The following is an 18,369-nucleotide window of genomic DNA, read 5'->3' as shown; positions in this document are numbered from 1 at the left end:
TGTGTGGTCCTCCGACCACGAAGATGATGGGGCGCTATCTGTGGAGGCTGGATCACCATGTGGTCCTCCGACCACGAAGGTGGCGGGGCGCTATACGTGGAGGCCAGCGCACCATGTGGTCCTCCGATAGCGGGAGGTACACTGTCATGGCAGTCCGAATTACACTGTGCTGAATGCTGGAGGACCTCATCGGGTCAGACGGCATCTGTGGAGGAAAACGAAGTTTACCTGTAACCATTGGCCACCATCCATCCTTCTCAGTACAGATGAAGGGTCCCAACCTCAAACATCGACTGTCCATTTCCTTGCACAGTTGCTCTCGGAGTCAAAGGAAATTTATTATTGAAGTATATATATGTTACGATATACTGCCTTGAAATGTATTTCCTTGCAGGAATTTAGAGGAAAATAAAGAAATACAATTGAATGCAAGATAAACTCATCAGGTGAGGCAGAACACAAGGAAATATGCAGATGCTGGAAATTAAAGCAACACACACACAAAATGCTGGTGGAACACAGCAGGCCAGGCAGCATCTATAGGAAGAAATACAGTCGATGTTTCAGGCTGAGACGCTTTGTCAGGGCTAACTGAAAGAAAAGATACTAAAAGATTTGAAAGTGGAGGGGGAGGGGAAATCCAAAATAATAGGAGAAGACAGGAGGGGGAGGGATGAAGCTAAGAGCTGGAAAGTTGATTGGCAAAAGGTATACACAGCTGGAGAAGGGAGAGGATCAAGGGACGGGAGGACGAGGCAGAACCTATGGAAAAGAATAAACATCTGGTCTTGGCCCAAAATATTGACTCTTTACTCTTTTCCAAAGATGCTGCCTGGCCTGTTGAGATCCTTCTTTAGGACGGGGGAAGGCGCCAGAATAAAAAGGTGAGCTACTGACTCTTTCCACCTCTGATCCGCTAATGAGGCTCATAGACCACCAGCCTCTTCCTCATGTAGTTGATAATCATCTCTTCGGTTTTACTGATGTTGAGTTAGAGGTTATTGTTGTGGCACCACTCAACCAGATTTTCAATCTCCTGCCTATTTGCTAATTCATCATCACCTTTAATTTGGCCAATAACAGTATGTCATTGGCAAAATTTAATACAATATTGGTGCTGTACTTAGCCATGCAATCATAGGTATAAAGCAGGGGGGCTAAACATACAGCCGTGTGGTGAATCTATGCTGATGATGAATGTGGAGAAGTTGTTGTTGCCAATCTGTACTATATGGGGTTTGCCAGTGAGGAAATTGAGGATCCAGTTGCATAGGGAGGTATTGAGGCCCAGGTCTTGGTTCTTAGAGTTAAGTTCCTCCAACTTTTTGTGTGTTACTGCATGAGGTCAGTCAGCGAGCCTGGCGTACAAGGCCTGTATCCCATCGTCGGAGAGTGGGACTGATACTAAAGATCAAAACCCCTAAGGTCAGTCGGAAGTTGAAGCCTAGTGGCTGAAGCCTGGAGTTGGAGACTGAAGTCTCTGTATCCGTCTTGGTGTTGGAGAGTGAAGGCTCTGTCTGTTCCAGAGCTGGAGACTGACGGCTCTGTGTCTGTCCCTGAGTTGGAGACTGACGGCTGTTTGTCTGTCCCGGAGTTGGAGACTGAAGACTCTGTGTCTGTCCCTGAGTTGGAGACTGAAGGCTCTGTGTCTGTCCCGGAGTTGGAGACTGAAGGCTCTGTGTCTGTCCCAGAGCTGGAGACTGAAGGCTTTGTGTCTGTCCTGGAGTTGGAGGAATGCCCAGGTGTGTGGTTCGATGGGAGGGAGGGAAGAGGCTTCTTTTGCTGGTTTGTTGCATTCTATATTTTTCTGCTAGCATTGTGGGCCTGCTACATTGGTGCCGGAATGTGTAACCAGACTTGGGGGCAGCCCCTGGCACATCCTTGGGTTGTACTGATTGTTAATGTAAGCAATGCTTTTTGCAGTATGTTTCCATATACTTGGCATAAATAAATCTGAATCTGACATATAGGTGATGTGTGGCCAAGACAAGGGAGATTGCAGCTGCTGGATTCTTGAGCAACACAAGAGGAACTCAGTAGGTTGAACAGCATCTATGGGGGTAAAGAACCAGGCACTGGGATGTGCAGTCCTCCAGCCAGAGGATGCAGTCTATAGCTGCTGATGGGTTCAGTAAGTGCAGTGGCTACAAATGACTTCTTTAACTCGCTCTATATAGTTCGTAACAACCAGTCCGTAAGGACAGAAGACTAAGACATCGAAGCAGAATTAGGCCGTCCGGCTCATTGAGTCTGCTCTGCCATTAGATCATGGCTGATTTACTTTCCATCTCAGATTATTCTCCTGCTTTCTCCCTGTAATCTTTGATGCCCTACTAATCGAGAACCTAACTTTAAATATACCTAATGTCATGGCCAAAACGGATTCTACAGATTCATCACCTTCAGGCTGAAGAAAATCTTCCTCATCTCTGTTCTAATGGGATTTTCTGGAGGTTTGCACTCTGGTCCTAGTCTCTCCCACTATCGGAAGTATCCTCTCCACATCCACTCTCTCCAGGTCTTTCAATATTTAGTAGGTTTCAATGAGGATCCCCCCCCCCCCCCCACCACCACTCCCCACATTCTTCTAAGCTCTGGTGAGTTTCAGCCCAAAGTCATCAAACACTCCTTGTGCATTAACCCTTTCAGTCCTGAAATCACTTTTGATAATCTCTTCTCCAATGCCAACACATTCCTTCTTAGAACCAGAATTAGGTTTTATATCACCAGCATATATCATGCAATTTGTTATGTGGCAGCAGTAAATTGCAATACATAATAAGTTTTAAAAGTATAAATTGCAATAAGAAATATATTTAAAGTAATTAAATAAGTAGTGCAACAAAGGGCAAAAAAAGAGAGAAAAAATATTGAGGCACATGGGTTCATTGTCCGTGGAGAAATCTGATGGAGGTGGGAGAGGAGCTGTAACAAAAACAGTGAGAATGTGTCTACAGGCTCCTGTATCTCCAGCAATGAGAAGAGAGCTTGTCCTGGGTGATGGGGGCCTTTAATGATGTATGCCACCTTTCTGAGGCATTGCCTTTTGAAGACATCCTCTAACTGCAATTTCTTGTAATCATGGGCAGAGCAGTTGCCATACCAAGCTGCGATGCATCTGTAAAAATTGGTGAGGGTCAAGATGAACTTGCCATTGAGGGGTTCCAGTAGGGTTTAACCAGACTGGTTCCAGGAATGGTGTGTTTATTATATGAATGAGATTAATAATCTGGGACTGGCCTCTATAAATTAGAAGATTGAGTAGATATCTTGTTGGCATTTACAAAATTCTTGAAGGGCAGATGCAGGGAAGAAATTTCCCCAGCTGAGGAGTCTGACAATAGACAATAGGTGCAGGAGTAGGCCATTCAGCCCTTCGAGCCAGCACCGCCATTCAATGTGATCATGGCTGATCATCCACAATCAGTACCCAGTTCCTGCCTTCTCTCATCTTAAGGCACAAACTAACGGAGATGGGAGTAGACTCTCACATGGTGGATTGGATAGTGGACTACTTGACAGATAGACCTCAGTATGTTGACTCGGTGGTCAGCAGCACAGGAGAGCCGCAGGGGACCGTGCTCTCTCCGGTCCTGTTCACCCTGTACACATCAGACTTCCAATATAACTCGGAGTCCTGCCATGTGCAGAAGTTCGCTGACGACACAGCCATAGTGGGGTGTGTCAGGAATGGACAGGAGGAGGAGTATAGGAAACTGATACAGGACTTTGTGATATGGTGCAACTCAAACTACCTGCGTCTCAATATCACCAAGACCAAGGAGATGGTGGTGGACTTTAGGAGATCTAGGCCTCATATGGAGCCAGTGATCATTAATGGAGAATGTGTGGAGCAGGTTAAGACCTACAAATATCTGGGAGTACAGTTAGACGAGAAGCTAGACTGGACTGTCAACACAGATGCCTTGTGCAGGAAGGCACAGAGTCGACTGTACTTCCTTAGAAGGTTGGCGTCATTCAATGTCTGTAGTGAGATGCTGAAGATGTTCTATAGGTCAGTTGTGGAGAGCGCCCTCTTCTTTGTGGTGGCGTGTTGGGGAGGCAGCATTAAGAAGAGGGACGCCTCACGTCTTAAGCTGGTAAGGAAGGCGGGCTCTGTCGTGGGCAAAGTACTGGAGAGTATAACATCGGTAGCTGAGCGAAGGGCGCTGAGTAGGCTACGGTCAATTATGGAAAACCCTGAACATCCTCTACATAGCACCATCCAGAGACAGAGAAGCAGTTTCAGCGACAGGTTGCTATCGATGCAATGCTCCTCAGACAGGATGAAGAGGTCAATACTCCCCAATGCCATTAGGCTTTACAATTCAACCGCCAGGAGTAAGATATGTTAAAGTGCCGGGGTTGATTGTATTTAATGTATTTAAGTAAACTACTTAAGAACTTTTTAAAAGCTATTATTAATGCTTTTTGAGAGAGTGATTTAGATGCATATCATATTTTTGCTGAGTTAAGTATTGTATGTAATTAGTTTTGCTACAACAAGTGTATGGGACATTGGAAAAAATGTTGAATTTCCCCATGGGGATGAATAAAGTATCTATCTATCTATCTATCTATCTGGGACCAGGGGCGCAGCCTGAAGTTAAGTGGTAGGCTGTTTAGGCTGAGATGAGGAGAATTTCCATCAGGCAGGGTATGGTGAATGTTGGAAGTCTCCCCCCTCCCCACCGAATAACTGTGAAGCCTCCATTACCTGCATCAGAGCAGAGGTCAATGTCAATAACAGAGGGAGTGGACACTGATGGAATCTAAGGATATGGTGATATACAGCACTGAGATATGTCAGTAATGATTTAATGACGAAGTAGGTTCAAAGGAGTGGATGTCCTACTCTTGCTCCTGATTTGTCTATCCTCATTCTCGAGTCACTATTAAATTCACTGCTGACACTGATAAAACCATTTTCAATTTTAAATTCTATCACATAACTACAAGTGATTAAATGGCACCTCTATCTAAATCATGATAATCCTGCAGTCACAAACCAACCTTGTTATATGATTGTTTTGCAGTCATTTTTATTTAACATTTTCATGCAATGCTGTACATTTAATGTTCAAACACCATCGATTGTTACAATCAGCTCCTTTAGTACAATTTTTAACTAGAAGTCAAATATTTGTAAAGCTAAATCACAATTCACAAATCTGTCCAGTTTGATTTGGATTTCTCCTGAAATGTCCTTGCTTGGAGTTTCCTGTCCCTTTTCCATGATTAGAGCTTTTCAAAATTCGGTCTGTCAGAAAAACAATGCAACAATTTTGACATTGGAAATTGATAATGTTATGAATATAGTTACAAGCAATGCAATTGAGTCTTCATAAGCATTTCCCTTAATGGATCTATTGGGAAATGCATAGCCCAGGTTGGAGCTGGACTTCACACACAAGTAGATCCTGCTCACCCAGTCGGGCTGAATTCTCAGATCACAGCTGGAGCTGGATGGACTCTACTTAGAAAGTGCACCACCTCACTGGGATCTGAAAGCCAAGGTGTCCCAAATTGTTCCCAGGTTTCTGATTGTTTAGAAATAGTGATGGCTTGGCAAATGTCTCGCTCACTTTTCTGAATTGTGAAAAATGGATGACATTTGTGCAGGTGATAGAGCCACTGGCTCATGGCTCCAGAGACGTGAGTTTGAGTCTGGCCTCGGTTCCCGTCTGTGTGGAGTCTGCACATTCCCCCTGAGATCGTGATTTTCCTCTGGGTGCTCTAGTTTCCTCCGGCCTCCCTGACATGTGCAGGTTTGTGGGTGAATTTGATCAGAAACACGATGCCTGAGCAAGTGGGGGACTCACTGTGTTTAAGAAGCATGGTGTGCAACAAACCAAAAGCAGGTCAATGGGATTAGAACATGGAAATCTACAGCACATTACAGGCCCTTCAGCCCACAATGTTGTGCCGACTGTGTAACCTACTCTACAGACTGCCTAGAATTTCCCGAGTGCATAGCCCTCTATTTTTCTAAGCTCTATATACTAAGAGTCTCTTAAAAGATCCTATAGTATTCGCCTCTATCACTTCGCTGGCAGTGCATTCCATGCACCCACCACTGTGTAGAAAAACTCACCTCTGACGTCCCCCTTGTACCTACTTTCAAGCACTTAAAATCTTCCCCCTCATGTTAGCTATTTCAGCCCTGGGAAAAAGCCTCTGGCTATCCACATGATCAATGCCTCTCATCATCTTATACACCTCTATCAGGTCATCTCTCATCCTCTGTCACTCCAAGGAGAAAAGGCCAAGATCACTCAACCTATTCTCATAAAGCATGCTATCCAATCCAAGCAACATCCTTATAAATCTCCTCTGCACTCTCTATAGTATCCACATCCTTCTTCTAATGAGGTGACCAGAACTGAACACAGTACTCCAAGTGGGGTCTAACTAAAAGTCTTGTATAGCTGTAAACTTGCCTCACAGCTCTTGAACTCAATCCCACAGTTGAAGGCCAACACACCATATGCTTTAACAACACTGTCAACCTATGCAGCAGCTTTGAGTGTCCTATGGACATGGACCCCAAGAGCTTGCTGATCCTCCACACTGCCAAGTCTTACTGAAGACAGAATATTATATTACTTCTTCACATTTGACCGACCAAAATTAATCACCTCACACTTAACTGGATTGAAGTCCATCTGCCACTTCTCAACCCAGTGCTGCATCCTATCAATGTCCCGCTGTAATCTCTGACAACCCTCCAGACTACCCACAACACCCCCAACTTTTGTGACATCAGCAAACTTACTAACCCACGCTTCTACTTCCTCCTCCAGGTCATTTATAAAAATCACAAAGAGGAGAGGTGCCAGAACAGATCCCTGTAGAACATCACTGGTCACTGACCTCCATGCAGAATACGAATCATTTACAACCACCCTTTGCATCTGTGGGCAAGCTAATTCTGGATCCACAAAGCAAGGTCTCCATGGATCCCATGCTTCATTACTTTCTGAATGAGCCTCACATGGGAAACCTTATCAACTGTCTTACTGAAATCCATGTACACTATCTTCATCAGTGAGCTTTGTTACATCCTCAAAGTATGCGCTCAGATTCGTAAGGCATGACCTGCCCTTGACAAAGCCATGCTGACTATCTCTGATCAGACTACATGTCTCCAAATGCTCATAAATCCTGCCTGTCAGGATCTTCTCCAACAACTTGCCCACCAGTGAAGACAGACTAATCGGTCTATAATTTTATGGGTTATTTCTATTCCCTTTCTTGAACAAGGGAACAACATTTACAACCTTCCAATTCTCTGGTACTTCTCCCGTCCCTATTGATGATTCAAAGACCATCGTAAGAGACTCAACAATCTCCTCCCTTGCTTCCCACAGTAGCCTGGGTATATCTCGTCCTGTCCCAGTGACTTATCCAACTTCATACCTTGCAAAAGCTCCAGCACATCCTCTTTCTTAATGTCTATACAGTCAAGCATTTCAGTCCGCTGTAATTCATACCCACTATTGCCAAGGTCCTTTTCACTGGTGCATACTGAAGCAAAGTGGTCATTAAGTACCTCCACTACCTCCTCCAGCTCCATGCACGTTTCCACTCTCACTCCTGATTGGTCCTATTCTCACATGGTCCTATCCCTCTCCTGTGCTATGGTAAAGGAGATAGAATTGTGATCAGTATCTCCAAAATGCCCTCCCACCAAGAGATCTGACACCTGACCAGGTTCATTTTCCAATACCAGATCAAGTACAGCCTCTCCTCTAGTTGGCTTATCTATGTGTTGCATTAGGAAACCTCCCTGAACACACCTAACAAACTCCACCCCATCTAAACCCTGTGCTCTAAGGAGATGCCTGTCAATATTAGGAAAGTTAAAATCAATCATCACAACAATCCTATTATAATTGCTCCGGTCCAGGATCTGCCTCCCTATCTGTTCCTCAATGTCTCTGTTACTACTGGGGCAGTCTAGGAAAAAACACCCATTAGAGTTATTGCTCCTTCCTGTTTCTGATTTTCACCCACAATGACTCAGTAGACAATCCCACCATGACTTCCTTCTTTTCTGCAGCTGTGATACTATCCCTAATTAGCAGTCCCACTCCCCCACTTTTTTGCCTCCTTCCCTATCCTTTTTGAAGCATCTAAAGCCCGTCATACTCAGCAGCCATTCCTGCCCCTGTGTCATCCAAGTCTCTGTAATGGCCACAACATTCATCCACGTATTGATCTACACTTTCAGTTCATCCTCCTTGCTTATAAATCTAGTATCCATGCTGGTCAGCACCAGTAATGGTGGTTCAATTCCCGCTGCTGTTTGCAGGGAGTTTGTACGTTCTCATTGCTGGTGCTGTAAAGCGTTACTCTAGCCACTACGCTACCACGCCATCCCAGTGAACATTGACTTCCAATGGTTACAGAGAGAAAAAAATAAATATGGGGGATCTGCACAACTTGCTTTTGACAAATCAGTTTTGAATACTCACATTGGCTAAACAGACTTCCTTGTCAGACTTGATCATTTGCTTCCGGTACTTCTTCCTCATGCAGTATGCAGTGAGCAGTGTGATCAGCAGCATGCCCAGGAAGATGACTACAGATGAAGTCACAGCAATTACAACGGTATCCTGTTGTTCACTGAGGTTTTCACAGTATGTGCCCGAATACCACCAATTATCGCCTGTTCGACACCTGTAAAACAACAGTCAGATGTAGGTCCATTTGGCCAAACTGGTTGACATTGTTTATATTACTCACCTATTGAAAGTATCCTGACTTGTTACATGATGGTCTGGTCCAGCAATTCGATGGCGAAAGAACGCAAGAAGCTGCAGAGAGTAGTGAACTCTGCCCAAAATATAACGGGTACACCCCTCCTCGCTGCAATAGTATCTACGGGAGGCACTGCCTCAAAAAAGGCACAAAGATTTCCACCATCTGGGCAATGAATTACCATCCAGCATGATGTACAGAAGCCTGAAGTCCACATCACCAGGCTCAAGAACATCTACAGTACATCCCTTTAACCTGCACAACCCTAATTGCTACCTCAGTATTGCAACACTATGACTACTTTACACTAAAATGGATGTTGCTTTGCTTTGTGCTAATTGTGGTTTATTGCAAAAGGTGCCTAAAATTTATTTTTTTCTTGTGAATGCTGCCTATCTAATGCTATGTGCTCATGAGGCTGCTGGAAGTAAGTTTTTGTCATTGCATCTGTGCATGTACAGTACAGACTTGTACATATGCAATAAACTTGATTTTGACTTTGAAGGCTGAGGATAGAACATTGAAGAGTACAGTACAAGCCCCTCAACCCATAATGTTGTACTGACCTTTTAAACTACTCCAGGATCAATCTAACCCTTCCCTCCCACATAGCCCTCCAGTTTTCTCTTGTGTCACAAATGTATCTGCTTCCACCACCATCTCTGGTAGCACTTCCCTCCTCTCACCACTCTGTGTAAAACAAACCTACCTCTGATATCCTCCCTATACTCTCCTCCAATCACCTTCAAATTATGTCCTATTTATTAGCTATTTCCACGCTGGGAAAAAAGTGCTGGCTGTCCACCCTATCTATGCCTCTATCATCTTATAGACCAGTAACCTTTAGGTTCGGCTGGTGGCGATAGTCGAGGGGAAGATAGTATTTGGCCCTGCCAAATTTGTGAAATCTCGTTTGTGTGGATGCTGCGTGATGTTTTCCCATTACAAATCAGTACAGTTAGTCCCTGAGTTACGATTGGCCGACTTACAAACAACTCGTACTTATGAACCGAGGAAGGAGAAAGCCGTCCACCATCTTAAGTCAGATCGCGATGCCATCTGCCATTTTAAGTTGGATCGTGATGGTGTTAAGTCTTTTAAGTCGTTGCCGTTGACACTGTGTTGAGTGTTTAACTTCGTATTTGGCTTAAATTTTTCTTAGTAAGATTCACCCTGACCCCGCGCCCCCCCCCCCATTCCAGTCGGCTGGTGCCGCAGTGAGATCAGCGCCGGGCTCGAGAACGGAGGGTCCCGAGTTCGATCCAATGACAGACTGCTCCCGTGCCGCATTGATGTCAATGCAGTGACTCCCGTACCATCTGTGCTGGGTTGATGTTGAGCTTGCAACTTGACCTCGTACAAAAAAAACTGCCACTTCCAGTTTAAATTCCCACGCGGAATATTGTGGAGGATCAAACCCAGCACAGCCCCCACTTGTCTCATTTAGCCTGTCTCAGTGCGGTGGTCCTTAGGACCCAACGGACCTTGGGACCCACAGCCCGCAGTGTTTCTGTTCCATTGATGGGAAGCGATCGCAATTGAAAATAAAGTAGAAATAATAAAGCATTTGGAAAGAGGTGAAACGTCATCAGTCATTGGAAAAGCGTTAAGCTACAGTCGGTCAACGATCGGAACAATTTTAAAGGATAACGGTTAAAGTGAGAATAATGGAGCATGTGAAAGGCCCTGCCTCGATGAAAGCTACAATTATTACTAAGCAACGCAATGGTTTAATTATTGGAATACATGTGTTTCTTAAGTGTTTTATATGCATAGAAAGGTAAAATATATACTATATAGTAAGACAAACTTTTGACTAACTGATGCTAAATAATACTGGATGTACTTGTTCCGACTTACGTACAAATCCGACTTAAAGACGGACTCAGGAAAGGAACTCGTACGTAACCCAGGGACTGCCTGTACCACAAAATAATGAACAGTACAGAATATGCAATTAAACAACAGAGCTTTATAATTTTTAATTTGACTACAGGGTTAAAAGAGAAAACAAAAAGGGAAAATGTGCTCATTTTAATGAAACATTCTAATGTGCCTGTTGGAGCTCACGATTTTCCCATCGGTTCATTCTCCATCAATTTTCCCCGGGTGTCGTCGACCACTGACCCCATTCCAGGTCCACTCCGCCCAGCAGTCCACGACCTCTCCGTTCTCTCTCCATCTTCTACTGAACAGAAGCCCGCAAATACCTCGCTCTCGGGCACACACAAAAGAAATAACCTCCCCTCACTGGACGCCACACATTCCAAAGCCCCCGTTATCTCTAGGCATAACCCAAACACTGCTGCTGCAGAGAAACCTTTACATTAGCAGTGAAACCTTTGCCAGGGCATTACACTCTCCTCCCCCCCCCCCCATCAAATTTAGTCATGTCCTCATGACTTTGAGATAATTTGCCAACCCTTCCTGCAAAACACAAAGTCCAACCCAGGTGTGAAAGGCAGTGACATAGCTCCCCAAAACAGCAGGGGCCACTTTCTGTTCACCCGGTCCTACATAGGCCAGCCTATCCGGTGGTCTCCTAATTCTCTGAGACCTCCATTACCTCTCACCTACCTCTTCATGTTCGACACTACTGGGGATACGTCTGGTCTACCTGGCAAGGCCTCCCTGGTCTACCACTCATGCCCTCCTGCAACTCAGCCCCCTCTGTACCTTGGCTGAGCCCCGCTCCATCCCTTGCAGGGTCCCGCTGAAACCCAGGCTGTCCACAGATAGCCTCCCTGCACCCCCACCCCCCGATTTCACCCGACTCTGCGTGGGAAGGGTTAGCAGTCACTTCCTCAATCAATGGGGAGTTAGCAAAAGGCAGAATATACCATACCCCTATGTCCTCATCCTCTGAATCAGTATCCCATTCAGGGGCAGAGGCTGGTCTAATCTCTCCTGTTGTTGGTCCTGCAGTCGCCCCGCATTGCTGCAGAGTCCTCTTACTGGGTGTAGGCTCCAGGTTGGGCTCTGGGTCAACTTGCACCTCTTGTCCCAGAGGCAGAAGGTGGTTCCAATGGAGAATCTTGACAAACCGATTCCCATCCTCTGGTTTCACCCAGAAAACTGGTACGTTTGGCATCTGTCTCTCCACCACATCGGGCGTAGCCGCCCAGCAGTTGGCCAACTTAAACTCACCAGGTAGCCCCAAATTCCTCATGAGGACTCGGTCTCCCGGCATGAATTGGGAGAACCTAACCTTTTGATCATATCTCCTATTTCCTTGATTCTGCTTGGCAGCCGCGACCTCAACTGATTCATAAGCCTTTTTCAGTTCCCTTCTCATATCAGACACATACTTCAAATGAGTCTTCGGTAGTAGGTTGTCCTCATCAATCTCAAAAAAAGGTCAATGGGCAACCTCACCTTGTGCCTAAATATCAAATAATATGGCGAGTACCTAATAGCTTCATTTCATGTACAATCATAACAGTGTACCAGATGTCCAATATGTTAACTCCACTTGCTCTTTTTGCTGATCTCTAAGGTTCCGAGCATGTTTAGCAAGGTCCAATTAAACCTCTTGGGCTAGGGATTGCCTGCGGGTGATAAGGGGTAGTCCCTGACTTCCTGACTCCGAGCAAGCTCTGTAACTCATCGATGAGCCTCCCCGCAAAATCCCGTATCCACCTGAGGAGGCCATAATAAACGAAATACTTCTTTCATAATACTCTGGCCACTTGGTAGGGAAAGCCCGTGCATATCTGGTGTAGTGATCTGTGATGACTAAGACGTTCGCCATGTTGCTGGCATCTGGCTCTATTGATAGGAAATCCATACACATCAGGTCAATGGGCCCCGCACTCTGCAAGTGGGACGAGGGAGACGCATAGGCAGCATCTTCTATCGTATGCATCGAATGCATGACTTGCAGTATTCTTCAACCTCTGACTTCATCTGGGGTCAGTAAAAGCAGTCTTTGAGCAATCCATGGGTCTTTTCAACCCCCAGATGTCCAGAATCATCATGAAGTGACTTCAACACCATCCTCCAATAATTCTCAGGCAGAACCAGCTGGGAATACTGAGGCTGGTCCGGAGGTGACGTGACCTGATATAAGATCCAGTTCCTCAACTCCAACCTGGCCCTTTCTCACAGTAATGGAGGCACTGCAGAGTGTTTCGTCTTCTCCGCTTGGGCCACGTCTCCCTTTTCAACCGCTGACCAAACGGTACCGGTGCCAGAGTCATCTCACTGAGCAGCTGCCACTTCCCCAGCACACAATTCCAGTAACTGGTTTGTCTTCAGAGCAGTCAGGTTACAGTAAACTTGTGGAATGGCGTCATCCGAAACTCTCAATTGATCCACCGCTCGATCCTGTCCCTGCTTTCTGTCTGCCTTCACCGTGATGGCAAACTGTCACATGGCTTTCACCCCCAGGGCAGGAACGCTCTCCCTCTCCTCATCCCTGTCCAGCCCTTCATGCGCATGTTGGGACAAAGCATCAGCATCAATCCTCCTACTTTCTGGCCGGTATTTCAGGCTGAAATCATAGTCAGACAATGCCGTCATCCACCGATGGCCTGTGACAGCCAATTTTGCCCAGGTCAGGATATAAGTTAGGAGACTGTTGTCCATCCTCACCTCAAACTTGGCACCATAGGGGTAGTCACTCAGCTTATCCACCACCGCCCATTTCAACGCCAGAAACTCCAACTTGTGCATGGGATAGTTTCTCTCGGCGACAGACTCCGGCCGACAAACACCACGGGCCTCAACCCAGTACCCTGATCCTGATACCAGGACATCCCCTAAGTCCTCACTGCTGGCATCTATTTGCAGTACATACAGTATTCGGGGGTCTGCAAAAGCCAGCACAGGCACCTGGGTCAGCATCTCCTTCAACGACTGAAAGGCCTCTTCATATTTCACATTCCCTATCAGTCCAAAACGCTCCGAAGGGTTAAAGTACTTTTAACCCCCTCTTCTTTTGTCCCCCTCCCTTTCTTCCCCAAGTGAGGGTAACCACACAGAAGCTGATTCAACGGGTAGCCCTTCACAAACCTCCAACAGTAACCGCAAAACCCGAGGAACGAGCACAAAGCGTTCACGGTCTGGGGCCTTGGCCAGGTGGTCACGGCATCTATCTTAGACAGGTCTGTAGTTACTCCATATTGGGAAACTATGTGCCCAACATAGCTAACAGACGTCTTGCAGAACTGTCACTTGTCCAGGAAATGTTTTAATGCTTCAGCTTTCAGGCGGCCCAACACCTTCAGTAGCCTTGCTTCATGTTCTTCCAAGGTGGACCCAAACACTATGAGGTCATCCAGATACACCAATACCTCAAGCAAGTTCCAATCCCCCACCATTTTCTCCATCACCTGCTGGAAGGTTGCAGGGGCTCCTGATATGCCCTGGGGCATCCTTTCGAACTGGAAGAACCCCAGTGTACTTATAAATGCCGTCTTCTCTTTGTCGGCCTCACTCATGGGGATCTGGTAATATCCACTCAAGTCCAACACACTGAACCACTTTGTACCACTCAGACAGTCCAGCGTGTCTTCGATCCTTGGAACAGCATACTGATCGGGGATGGTACACATGCTCAGAGTCCTATAGTCCACGCACATCCGTACCTTCCCATTCCTCTTTCTGGCCACCATTACTGCGGTCACCTAGGGGCTTCAAAACTCAGTGATAATCCCAGCTTCCTTCAAGTTACTTAAGTGCTGCTGAACGTCTTTCACCTCTGCAGGGAATAGTCATCGTGACTTCTCTCCGAACGAGGTATCCTCAGTCACCTGGATTGTGTGATGAGTGCTCTTGGAACAACCCAGATCAAACTCGTCAGGGGAAAAGGTACCTTCCAGCTTCAACATTTTCTCTACCAACCTCCTCTTTCAACCCGCAGGAACCGGGGAGTCCCCGAAGTTGAATGACTCAGCGGTCAACTTTCCCCCTTTTTCTACTAGCTTCTCCCTCTTCTCCTGATGCATTTTCTGAAGCCCCACCATGAGCTCCATTGGGCTCCCTGTTATGCCAAATGCCTTTTCCAGTGCTCCCATGTAATCGCCCATAGTTGCTAGGGGGTACTGGGACTTGACGGCTCACAATGTCAGCAGCCCTCCCACTCAAACTCTCAACCAATCTCTGTTGCTTTACATCATCAGAGCACTGCCACTCATCTAACAATTGAGAGTTCTGCTCCGCCCAAGTCTCATACTCCCCTTACCCTATAGGGGTTGGCATAATTCCAGAGAATAGGCGGAGCCTACCATAGCTGGGTATGTTTGCTCTAGAACATAAAGTAGTACAGTGCAGGCCTTTCAGCCCAGGACCTTTTAGCCTTCTCCAGGATCAATCTAATTCTTAGCTGCTAGATCGCCCTCCATTTTTCTTTCATCCATGTGCCGATCTAAGAACCTCTTAAATGTTTCTAATGCATCTGTCTCTACCACCAACCCTGGCAACATGACCCATGCATTTTCCACTCTCTGTGCAAAAAACTTACCTCTCACATTCCCCCCTATATTTTCCTCCATTCACTTTATCTTCTTTTTAAGCCCATTACTCGTCCAGGGGCAGAAGTCCGCCTACTGCAGTTCACCAGAATCCTCTCTCCTGGACCAGATGTCCCTAGATGTAGCCCATCTTCAAAGATCCTTCCTCTCTGAGGAATGAAGTCTTTGGAGCTTCTGTTGTTGTCTTTGTAGCACTGGGATTTTATGATATGGGGTTGCGAGCCGATGTCCAACCCTCCTTCTTTCACAGGCGGATTTGGAACTGCCCGTGGCGAAGTCCAATCACCTGATAATCATCTCGTATTATTCATTGCCATCCTGGTAAAAGAGTGCTGATATCCACTCTGTTTCTCTTATGATCTCATACACCTCTATCAAGTCTCCTCTCATACTCCATTGCTCCAAAGAGAAAAGTCCTAGCTTGCTCAACCTTTCCTCTATATTACCAATAACATTAGTAGGTAGAGTAAATACTATAAAAATGAATATATTCCCTAGACTACAATATTTATTTCAATCATTACCAATACAATTACCCCAGAAGTTTTTTCAAGAGATAAACAAATATGTGAGGAAGTTTCTTTGGAAAGGTAAGATGTCAAGAATATCGTTGGAAAAATTGACTTGGAAATTTGATCTAGGAGGGTTACAACTTCCAAATTTCAAGAACTATTATAAAGCAAATCAACTTAGATTTATTGCATCTTTTTTTGAGAAAGATAAACCGGCATGGATTAGAATAGAACTGGACAAAATAGGAGAAAACGTACCAGAAGATTTTATATATAAATGGGAATCTAAATGGATACGGGAAAAGAAAGAATCTCCTATATTAAAACATTTGATTGATTTATGGAATAAGATAAATGTTGATGATGAGACAAAAAAATCTTTATTAGCAAAGAGATCTTTAATTCAAAATAGACTTATTCCTTTTACAATGGACAATCAACTTTTATATAATTGGTTTCAACAAGGGATTAAATATATAGGAGATTGTTTTGAAGGAGGTATATTAATGTCATTTGATCAACTAAAGAATAAATATAAAATATCAAATAACACTTTATTTTGTTACTTTCAATTAAGGGCTTATATAAGAGAAAAACTAGGTCAAACAATGTTATTGCCGAAATCTAAAGAAATAGAAATTTTAATTCAAAAAGGAAATATTAAAAAATTTATATCTTGTATGTATAATTTGATTCAAAACCAGGCAACTAAACAAGGAGTCCATAAGTCAAGACAAAAATGGGAAAGTGATTTGAATATTAAAATTGAAGAAACAAATTGGTCAAGACTGTGTCTTGACAGTATGACAAATACAATAAATGTTCGGTTAAGATTAGTGCAATATAACTTTTTACATCAATTATATATTACACCACAAAAAATAAATAAATTAAATCCAAGTTTATCTGATCAGTGTTTCCGATGTAAACAAGAAACTGGTACATTTTTACATTCTACATGGTCTTGTTCTAAAATTCAACCTTTTTGGATAAATTTAAGACTTTTATTGGAACAAATTACGGGAATAAAACTTCCTCATAATCCAATATTACTTTTACTAGGTGATATTGAAGGGACAAAACCGAAACTCAAACTTAATAAATATCAGAAAGAATTTATAAAAATTGCGCTGGCTGTAGCTAAAAAGGCTATTGCAATTACTTGGAAATCAGATACATATTTAAGTATAGATTGTTGGAAAAAAGAAATCTATGGCTGTATTCCATTAGAAAAAATTACTTATAACTTAAGAGATAAATATGAAACATTTTTGAAAATCTGGGGCCCTTATTTACAAAAGACAGGATTAAATATATAGGTGCTCTGAAGAGAAAATTAATGGTTACTTGGGGAAAGAAATAAATACATATACTAAAGTTATTAAGAACTCCATGGAGCATGTGGAGACCTTCCAACAACCAGGCACTCTTTCTTTCTTTCTTTTCTTTCTTTCTTAATTTTTTTCATATAGGGAAGTTAGGGGGGAGGGATTAAGGGGAGGGGGGAAGGGTCACATACTTTTTTTTCTACACTTGTAATCATTTAAAAATTCAATTAAATAAAATTTAAAAAAAAAAAAAACCTTTCCTCTATAGACATGCTCTCTATTCCAGGCAGCATCTTGGTAAATCTCCTCCACACTCTGTCTAAAGCTTCTGCATCCATCCTATAATGAGGCAACCAGAACCAAATACAATCCTCCGTGTGTCCTAACCAGAGTTTAAAAGAGCTGCAACATTCCTTCAAAACTCTTCAACTCAATCCTTCACCGCACAAAGGCCAACACACCATATACCTTGTTAACTGCCCTATCAATTTGCCCTATCAGGTAAAAAGATCCTTCAGAATTACCCAAAGAGGAATTCCACCTGGGATCTGGGCCAATATTTAAATCTCACCAAAATGACAAATTTTCATTGTGGTCGCTTGTAGTGTAGCAATTGGTTGCTATATTTAATAAATCTCATGGCCAAGAAAGCTTAACAGTGCCTCTACTTCCTTAGAAATCTAAAGAAATTAGCACTTCATCCTTGACTCTCACTAGTGTTTATTGAGACACCATAGAGATCATCCTATCTGGATACATCCCAACTTAGTATGGCAACTGCTCTGTTGAGACTGCAAGAAACTGCAGAGGGTTGTGGACATCACGTTGTGGACTCTCTCAGAACAACATGGAAAACAGTCTCCCCTCCATGGAGTACTAGTCCAATTAGTATCATTTTAGAGGAGATTTATCTGGATGCTGATTGGATTAGAGGGCATGCCTTATGGGGATAGGTTGAGTGAATTAGGGCATTTTACTTTGGAGCAAATGAGGATGAAAAGTGACTTGATAGAGGTGTATAAGATGACAATATGCATAGATAGAGTGGATGGCCAGAGGCTTTTTCCCCAAGATGGAAGTGGCTAACATGAGGGGGCATAATTTTAAGATAATTAGAGGAAATGATGGGGAGGATGTTTGTTTTTTTTTATTACACAGAGAGTGGTGGGTTTGTGGAAAATACTGCCAGGGTGGTGGAAGAAGTAGATATATTAGTGACATTTAAGAGGCTCTTAGGTAGGCATGTGGATGAAAGAAAAATGGAGGCCACGTGGAAGGGAAGTATGGTCAGAA

The 18,369-nt window shown here is 44.1% G+C and overlaps 1 protein-coding gene and 1 long non-coding RNA gene across 3 annotated transcripts in view; one reads left to right on the top strand and one right to left on the bottom strand.

The window, feature by feature from the left end:
• Positions 1-129: 129 nt before the first annotated feature.
• LOC140727995 (uncharacterized) lies at positions 130-9,415 on the top strand. Of its 2 annotated transcripts, none has more exons than XR_012098981.1 (3): positions 130-230; positions 826-884; positions 8,542-9,415. It is a non-coding gene; the product is annotated as an uncharacterized lncRNA (long non-coding RNA). The 2 variants fall into 2 exon arrangements; XR_012098979.1 differs by having other exon boundaries at positions 146-446.
• Positions 5,066-18,369, bottom strand: part of LOC140727989 (meprin A subunit beta-like) — an 87,652-nt gene continuing 74,348 nt past the window's right edge. The window contains exons 14-15 of the mRNA XM_073046060.1: positions 8,478-8,682; positions 5,066-5,260 (exon numbers count right to left, since the gene is read on the bottom strand). Coding sequence (XP_072902161.1) covers positions 5,249-5,260; positions 8,478-8,682 — 217 coding nt within the window. The 3' untranslated portion in view covers positions 5,066-5,248. The remainder of the gene's footprint in view (positions 5,261-8,477; positions 8,683-18,369) is intronic.

The sequence above is a fragment of the Hemitrygon akajei genome, chromosome 1 (assembly GCF_048418815.1).
Source record: "Hemitrygon akajei chromosome 1, sHemAka1.3, whole genome shotgun sequence".
NCBI lineage: Eukaryota > Metazoa > Chordata > Chondrichthyes > Myliobatiformes > Dasyatidae > Hemitrygon > Hemitrygon akajei.
Note: the sequence above shows the minus strand (reverse complement) of the source record. Positions and strands in the feature narration are given on the sequence as shown.